This window comes from Nematolebias whitei, chromosome 18 (assembly GCF_014905685.2).
Source record: "Nematolebias whitei isolate Nwh7 chromosome 18, NemWhi1, whole genome shotgun sequence".
Classification (NCBI taxonomy): domain Eukaryota; kingdom Metazoa; phylum Chordata; class Actinopteri; order Cyprinodontiformes; family Rivulidae; genus Nematolebias; species Nematolebias whitei.
The window spans coordinates 18,144,331-18,153,680 of record NC_056515.1 but is presented as its reverse complement, the minus strand read 5'-3'; the positions used below and the strand labels follow the sequence as shown (position 1 = coordinate 18,153,680).

At 37.0% G+C, this 9,350-nt stretch overlaps 1 protein-coding gene across 1 annotated transcript in view; it reads right to left on the bottom strand.

Annotated features, from left to right (window-relative positions):
• Nucleotides 1–1,156: 1,156 nt before the first annotated feature.
• The window catches only part of syk (spleen tyrosine kinase), a 24,500-nt gene continuing 16,306 nt past the window's right edge, over nucleotides 1,157–9,350 (bottom strand). The window contains exons 7-13 of the mRNA XM_037691868.1: nucleotides 8,643–8,721; nucleotides 5,998–6,157; nucleotides 5,702–5,911; nucleotides 5,311–5,500; nucleotides 3,185–3,325; nucleotides 1,331–1,443; nucleotides 1,157–1,236 (exon numbers count right to left, since the gene is read on the bottom strand). Of these exons, the coding sequence (XP_037547796.1) occupies nucleotides 1,161–1,236; nucleotides 1,331–1,443; nucleotides 3,185–3,325; nucleotides 5,311–5,500; nucleotides 5,702–5,911; nucleotides 5,998–6,157; nucleotides 8,643–8,721 (969 nt within the window). The 3' untranslated portion in view covers nucleotides 1,157–1,160. The remainder of the gene's footprint in view (nucleotides 1,237–1,330; nucleotides 1,444–3,184; nucleotides 3,326–5,310; nucleotides 5,501–5,701; nucleotides 5,912–5,997; nucleotides 6,158–8,642; nucleotides 8,722–9,350) is intronic.

The following is a 9,350-nucleotide window of genomic DNA, read 5'->3' as shown; positions in this document are numbered from 1 at the left end:
TCGTTAATAACGTCTTATTATGCATTAATTAAGGGTGACTGAGAGACAAAACTGACCAGTTTCTTGCCAAATCTGTTCACCTATATATTTATTCTAGAGTTGTTATATTAAACATTTCAGACCAAGTTACTAAACACAATCAGCATTTGTAAACCTATTTTTTAGGATACAATATTGTACTTTATCACAGCATTATAAGTATCTACAACTAATATTATATGCTAAAGAACTATGTTTAAATATATTTATTGTGCTTACAAGGTAGTAACTTGGTCTGAAATGTTTAATATAACTCTAGATAAAATATATAGGTGAACAGATTTGGCAAGAAACTGGTCAGTTTTGTCTCTAGGTCACCTTTAATTAATGCATAATAAGCAGTTATTAATGATTTATAAAGTGTTTATAGAGGAATTGATAACATATCTATAAACAATTTATTAGCGTCTATAACGGGAGCCTTATTGTAAAGTGGTACTGATTTATCTTATGTTGGTTAAGATTAATTTCACAATGTTTTTGTAAATAAAAGGACAGTATATTAAAAAAACATGTGGTTTCTGTGGGTGGTCTGTGTGATCCTAGACAATGACACAACTTCTGTGTCTGAGAACAGCCAGAAGCCTCTAGTTCCACTGAAACAACGAGACCCTTTGCAGTTTATCTATAAAACTTTAATGACGTTGTGTGACAGCGTTCACAAGTTTCGCAGCGTTCAGTTGGAAGCACAAATAAATGATGATGCTACATCGTGAGCTGTAACCTTTTCTAACTAAAAAAAGTCATAAACTTCTTCTTCATGTCATTAAAAATAAGAATATAAAAGAAAATACATGGCATATGCATAATAATAGGTGAATTTGTTGCATCTTTAAGTCGTGCTGACTGATCTTTTCTGTCACTCGTTACGAGATGTAGCTCCACACTCACTTCATGCAGCGCTTCTCTTCATGGCTGTACTTTAATACACACAGTAGACGTTGGATGATGAACAATCTGAGCCGCAGCTCTCAAAATATTTGAAATTCTGCGCAAATCCCAGCATTTCAGTCTCTTTATTGCAAAGTTTGTAACTCAAAAGACATTCATGATTAATGGCTTATAGACGACAAATTGCTTCTCGGAGCACGAGTGTGCATCTTATCATAAAATCTATAGAATCAGTGTGTAGAGATGTCATAGTAATACTCTCGTAGTCTTGGCTCGACGACAGTAAACGAAGGCCTTTCTTCCACCCTGGAAGACAAAAAACAGTTAAAAAAGTTTATGCTTTTTAATAAAAACTGACCATTAATTCCTGTAATGCCCAGATGTGACTCATGTCACTTACTTGTACGTCCAACATGCTGCCATGACGTCAGACATCTCTGGTGGGCAGTTCACTGGGCAGTCCATGCGTTTCCCACTCTCAATCATTTGCATAACGTCGTTTCCTTTCATCCCCTGTGAACACGTCAGAATAAAGGTGAGGACCACTTTGGAATGATTACTTTGTGTTTCGAGAATAAAGCACGTCATTATTTAACTTCAAATGATGAGAAGAAAGTCAAAGTCGAAATAATGAGAACAGTTATTTTGAGGTTTAAAGAGCAATAAAAACAATTGACACTAAGGCCTCTGATCACATGTTAGGCGTGTAAATCAACGTTAAACTTCAGAATGGGTTCTTATAAATGAGAAACTTCCTTTAGCACAAATCCTGTTCATGCTGGACTGTGCACAACCTGCACACAATGTCTTCAAAGTCCTTTGGCTGCAGCACGACTTTTACCACCGAGCAACAATAATAAGAACGTAAAATTAATTCGTAAGCTCCAGATTATCTGAGTGTTTCGAGGTCAACATTACATGTGTATGTTTGGGGCTTTTATTGTGAAGGATTGAAGAAAGTTCTGGTGTGATGGAGCTGCTGCAGCAGAAAACACACCTCAAAGATGTCGAAGGAAAGTTTTGTGCTGGTAATTTGTAGTGCGCTCAGTAAAAGTGTACTCGTGATGTTAATAAAAACCAGGAGCCGGGTTCAATCTGGGGGGCTTTTCTCTCAGCGTTACGACTTTAATACTGAAACTGGATTAAAGAAAAATCTCCTCAGTTGCTGTTCTTCTCTTCTGTGTGCCCCTTAAACATAACTGAATCCATTCACACAGCTGTACAAGAAAAGTAAAATATATTCTAGTAAAACAAACACAAAATGGTTATTCTTAACATCTGCTAAGAGCGCTTAGTCAAATTAACCATGTTATCAATCATGCAACAGCAGTCAGTGTAATTATAACATGCTTCAAGTTTCACAGCAGGACGTCCACATTTCTAAATCTGACAGTTCCAGTACAGACGGAGGCTGACGGCTCAGGATGAACAAACTTAGCTGGTTTCCTCTAATCTGTTTAACTTTCCTTCTCGGCTCTGGTTGGGCACGTTTCGCAATATACTCTTCAGATATTTTAAACAAGATACACGTTTTTTTTTTGGCTTATGAGAACATTTCAGTCCACATTAGTGATGTGACTTGGTGCTACATAAATAAACTGAGTTGAATTAGTTTTCTAAAAAGATACACTCGCCACCAGGTGGCGTTAAAGTCCAGAGTAACGAAGTATAAAACCACGAAGAACATTCATAACTTGACTAAAGACGCTCCTAAAACTGAAAATATGTGTTACAGACACAAGTTGCTGTCCTGTTATCTTAGTGGACATTAAAATAACCTTAAAACATGAAGACAGTCCGCTCTGAGGCTAACGTGAGCAGCTCTGCCGGTTTGTCTAAACTTAAATAAATCTCACAAACACAAACACTTTTTAAATGTACAAAACTACTGGGAAGTATGTGAGGATCTAACTGAGTAAAATCACAAAACTCTCTAAAACTGGTTAAATGCAGGACTGTGGCATCTGGACTGGAATTTTCAAGCAAAGACTAAAACCAGCACCAGAGACCATTATCGATATGGACCGGATCAGGCCCATCTCGTTATGATGCAGACAAGTTTACAATTCAACAACATGACACCGCTACAAATCTAAAACAAAGTATTTGTGATGCAGAGTCTTAATATATAAAGTATATAAAGTACGTAAAACAGACTGTCGTGTTGCAACTTGGACACACACGTGCACGACGTGAGCGAGTGAAAAGTGTTAAAGAGGTCATCCCGACCGAGGCCGGGGATGAGTCATCAAACCTTGTATGGTTTTTGGCCGTAGGAAAACGCCTCCCACATGAGCACGCCAAAGCTCCACACGTCACTTTTGGATGAAAACTTGTAGTAGTTTATGCACTCAGGAGCGTACCATTTCACGGGCCACTTCCCATGACCTTTAGCCTGGAGGAGGAGAAACACACGAGTTCATCCTGCAGCTCCGTGTCACCACAGGGTTAATGTGCCCCAGGCACGGACGTCACTGAAGCCACAAACCAAGTTATCTGAACGTTTCATTGTCCCCTGAATGGAAATTGTATTTTTGCAACAGTAAAACCAAAGAAACATCAAAAATGATGAAATGTTTACGAGAGTTCTCAACTTCCTCCCGTGCGTCGTCGCTGGAATTATGAACATTTCTTAAAAATGTTTGATACTACTAAACAACAAAATTTTTTGTCAGAGGGCCAAATCAAGGTATTTAAAGCGATCGAAGGGCCGCATAGAGAAATAGTAAAAATATTTTCTTTATGATCTGGAACAGTTATTTCAGGCTGTATCTTGTTGTAGCAAAGTTAGCATGCTTGATATACATGTCTCCTCAATACTTTAGGAATATAAGACATATTCTTTGTAAACTGGCTTTTGAGACAGTATGTGTGTTAGCTTCAATAAAAAACACCAAATTCTTGCTTTGTGGAGTCTTTAAGGTTCAGTCTAGTTCTGGAAACACAACGACTTCAGGAAAAAGCTTTTGGCTTTTCTTAATCCAAACGTTTTGGATGTAGTTGTCCAAGATGTTTAATTTAGACTTAAGTTTCATTGATAAAATGCAGGTTTACATCAACTTATTTAAAAGTTGTTTTCTTTCCAATAAAGAATATTGAGGGCCAGATAGAGATTGTCCAAAGGCCACTTTTGGCCCTCGGGCCATATATTGCCCATGTCTGTTCTAAATAGTCACAAAGTTTAAATTAGTTTCAGTAAATCAGAAAGCATGAGGAACCGGTGACAACTTTGAGACAGATTGGCAACTTACGAAACCAAACTGAGACTGACTGGAGACAAAGAAGAGAGTAAACTGTGATTAGACATAATTAGAAACACTTTAAAAATGCACTTCATTTGCAGAAATGTCACAATTTAATTGCAGTTACGTACACATTCAAAGTTATTGTGTTTCAGCATGGTTCAAAATGGAAATTTATTTATTTTCTATTGATTTTTTATTCTAAACTAGTGGCTAAAAGCAAAGGTTTTAGGTTTAAGGCAGAGGTCATCGAACGGCGGTCCACAGATTGGAACCAGACATAAATAAGGTTTTATTGAGACCTGAACTGGTTTTAAAATGTAAAAAAGTATAAATACTTGTTTGCCTGGGCATGTTTTGTTGAATTGCAATGATGGACTGTAATCAGTTTTTATAGTCTTTATGCTAATTCCAGTCATTTTGTAAGGATGGTACCATTTGCTGTGTCTGTGTTTCCCTAGTGTTTCCTCGTCAGTTTAATTGTTGCCACCTTTGTCTCCTCACACCTGTTGTAATCACGTCTGGTCTCGTCCTTGTATATAAGCCTCCTGTTCTGTGTTGTTCCTTTGTCGGGTCGTATTCGTTGGGTCTCCTGTGTTCTCCTGCGTCTTCTGAGTCTTCCCTGAGTTTCCTGAGTCCTCCCTGAGTTTCCCTTTGAACCATCCGTTTTCATGTAAGTCTTGCTGCCACGTCAGCTATTATTTTGTTCTTTATTTTCTATTAAAATACTTATTTTTGTAATCTGCTGAGTTGAGTCCTGTCTGCACTACTGGGTTCGTTCCTGACCACCAAAATCCTGACACATTTTAATTGAATTTCTATAAATTGTACAGTAAAAAAAAGATAAATGATCTCATGAGTTCATTCTTTTTGTGGAAAGGTTCAAATCTGTTTACATTTAGAGACTAAATCTGCAGTGTAAAGGTTTACATGGTTTTTTTTATATATATTTTCATTTAAATTTGTAGTTCAAGAAATGTGTTGAATACTTTACAGACACACAAATACACCCCCATTACTGCAGCCCCATTCTGAAAGTGTGGTGACTTTTTGTAGATGTAACCTTCTCACCTTTTAGCAGAGGAAAACGTGCATAATAATGATGTCACTGTCTGCTGAATACCTCAGATGAAATTACCTTGTAGTAGTTCTGCTCCTCTGCAACGGCCTTAGAGAGGCCAAAGTCGCTGATCTTTGCATAGTGCTGCGTGACCAGCAGGACGTTCCTGGCTGCGAGGTCTCTGTGCACGAAGTTATTCTCCTCCAGGTACTTCATCCCCATGGAGACCTGATGAACCAGCTCTGTGATGTTTCTGATGGACGTGCTCCTGTGGATAGGTCTGAATGTGACTTCACCTCATATGGAGGATAACAAGAGATAGTCTTATTGATCATGAACGTCAATCTAATATCAGAACCTGAGTAAACGTTTAGCACAGCTCTGTTGGTTTCAACTCAAATTTCAACCCAAGCTCATTCCTACGTGCGCGTTTCTAAAGTCAAACAAGCGCGTCCTGCCGGCAGCGTACTTGTTTTTCTGCAGGAACTTGTTGAGCGGACCCAACTCAGCCAGTTCCATCACCAGCATGAGTTGCTCTGCTTCACAGATCCCAATCATCCGAACGATGTAGGGGTTGTCCAGCTGCTGCATGACGTTGGCTTCCCGCAGCATTTCCTCGCGCACGGCCGGGTTGTTCTCATCGTTCTTCAGAATTTTAACGGCGACCTGTTTCTCTGTTCTGACACACAGAGGAAGATTACTCGTTACAAAAATACACGGGGGTATTTTTGTCGTGCCTATTTGCAGACATTTGTCGCAGCCTACTTTCTCATCTTGTAGATTCCTTTCATGACGGTGCCAAAGTTGCCCGAGCCCAGTACTCCGTCCTCCAGAATGAGCTGCGTGCGATCCACGGTGGAGCTCCTCATCTCATCTGGATCTGCGTAGGGACTCTCGTACACCTCTGTGTCCATGGGCATCGCCTCTGATGGAGACAGACGACCATGTTAAAGGAAGTGATGTCACCGAGTTTAAACTAAGTGGTTCAGTTTAAATAGAAAGCTCGATTTGTGCTCCTGTTTAAACTAAAACATTAGTTGCTTTTAGTCCTGTAGGGATTTATTAAAAAAAAAAAAAAACCTCCTTATTTAGCCAGATTATTATGAATTCAAATTAAAAAATGCATCCAAAATTTTATTTTTTTTCAGACTGAGATTAAAGCACCTCTGAAAATAATTTAAATCTACTTCACAATGTAAACTAGTCGTGGACTAAAATAAAGCCTTAATTTTTTAAGATTGTTCTAAATATAAAATAATAATGAATAAATAATAAAATAAAATATAGCTAAATCAAAGCGATAGACTTTAAGTTTTTATTCCTTGTGCAAAAACAAAACAAAAACTTTTAACAACTCTGAAACTTTTTCAACAGAATTGTTTTTGTATTGAAACTTAAAATACGTTTAAAATTTTACTGTAACTTAACTAACATTTATTTGTCACGTATTAATGAACAAATGAATTCGGTTTTATTACTTAACATTAAACTCTAAAGTTAAAGAAAATCAATAAAATATAGGAAATAACAAGTGTCGTTAATGGGGTTCTTGTTCTTTAACATAGTCACAACCGAGGCAAATAAATAAATAAACATGGGTAAACAAACAAACAAATATACAAGCAAATAAATAAATAAATAAGCACAGATAAACAAACAAACACAAATAAATAAACACTGGTAAACAAACATATGAATAAATAAAACAGATAAACAAACAAACACACACAAAAATAAATACTGGTAAACAAACTAACTAACAGATCTACATAAATAAATAATTGAATACTGGCAAATAAATATATACATAAATAAATAAATAAATAAATAAGCACAGGTAAACAAACAAATAAATATACACAGATAAATAAATAATGGTAAACAAACAAACAAATAAACAAACAGATATACATAAATAAATGCTGGCAAATAAATATATACATAAATAAATAAGCACAGGTAAACAAACAAATATACATAGATAAATAAACACTGGTAAATAAGCAAACAAACAAGTAAATAAAAACAGTTAATGTGTTTCAGGTTCATCTGTGCAAACACAACAAACACAAATGTGATTTTATGAAACCGTCATATTTCTCGGCTGTATTGTGGCATGACTGCTGAACGTCACCTCGCAACAAGAAAATATCTGGAGTCGTTTATTTATTTACTTTATATTTTGACAAATGTAGATTTTCTGCTCATTTGCACCTTCCATCCATCCACACACAAACTGAGGTTTAAGTGAAAAGAGCAGAAATTAACAATAGGTACGCTGGTGTCCCTCGTCTCTGAGGTGTTTGAACTGTGAATGTTTGTTTTCAAGATGAGTGTTTTTCTGGTCTGGAGCTGAACAGGGAATACAAGTAAACCTTAATGTTTTTGGTGTAAGATATACAAGTGGGTGTGAGTTACACTGTGGAGAAGAACAGAGGTCGTTTTTTTCTTGTCCAAGCAGAGGGAGCGGTTTTATCACCAGGTACAACGGTGGTGCCAGAGGGTGGCCAATGGTGGCCGAAGATTAATCTTTGACCACCCCACTCATTTGAGGAAACTATACCTTTCAGCTATAGAAAGTATTGTTTCCTCAAATAATCAAAATGACTGGTTTTAATAATGATTTTGGCAGCCATCTTGGATTTTAACATGGCAACCCAATTTTTGAATCTTTCTAGATGTTGCCACACACCAGTATGGAAGGTGGTACCTCACTTATTCCTCAAGTCATTGAGCTCTCAAGACAGATGGACGGACAGAGGCGCGATTCAAATTTATCTTGTCGTCCTGCGACACGAGACAAAAGGAGCTTTGCTCTTGGTGTCTCCCCAGAAACCACAACAACCATGAAGCTGTTTGTTTGGATCCTGTCACCAGCAAACAGCTCATGAGCCGAAATGGTGAAAAATTGAAAAACAATATTATTTTTGGGTAGACTTTTTCATCAAGCTGAGATGTTTGTATTTTTGTTGTTTGGTATGTGGATAATGTGGATGCTCTCCCTGCACCGTGGTGACGGTATTTCAGCATTTAGTTATAACGTTTAAACGAACCTTTGTCCATATTTGGGGGAAATGATCTGTTTTAGAAACAATCAGTGCAGACAGGGTCTACGTTTGACATTACTGTGCGTGTCTGGGTTTAACATGGACCTTAACATAAAAGTTAGGTTCAAGAAGACATTTAAAATCCTTTACGTGTTTGTGTTTCCGGTTGTTTGTCTTGTGTGTTCAAGTGTTCAAGACTCTGTGACGAACTGATGGACTCAGCTTTTTAAACTGGTAATACAAGTTTTTTATTTCAGTAAATTCTATTTAAATCATGCATTATAGACTAAATAATACCTAAAGTTTGTAACATGACAGTTGCCTTGATAGAAATATTTTATTTCAGTAAATTTTTGAACTTACCTTTACTGGCTGCTTGATTTCCGGCCACCCGGGTTGCATAAGGATTGGGGTTATCTGGGTCCTGTTGAGATTCACCACTCTGCCATCAGTTTATCAAAAAGGTGATGTTTTAGAGAATACACAGTGTGAAACTGCATGCAGAGTACACATCTCTGAAACAACGCGTGTATTCAACTACCAGCTACTGAATAAATACAATTAAAAAAGATTCATGCTAGTCATACCACTATTCTAATCTCCAGGATTTGATCTAATCCTGCTGCTTTCATGGTGGAAATATAGATCTTAAAACAATTCCAAGTTTCTTCTAAAGTCTTCATGATAATGAAAAATGTTCCAGACACAGTGAATGTTGTGTAAATTAATAGATTCACACTTTGATTCAATGATGTTCTAGAAAAATATCTATATTTTCTATTTGACTGGGCAACCTTTGTCAAAGGAGGGTGGTGCTAGTCGCTGCCAGACCCCCCTTTAGTCATAATACATAATACATAATGAATAATACATAATACATAATGAATAATACATAATACTTCTTGAGCTTATAGCCTCAAAAGTGCAACATTTGGGTGCAACAAAGCACCAAGAATGTTATAAAGTTTATGGAATAAGTTTAGAAGCAGCACAACTCACTGATGCATTCATTAGGAGCTGGGAGGTGTGTGTGTGTGTCCTTGTTTATGCTACTTTGTGAGGCCCATTTTT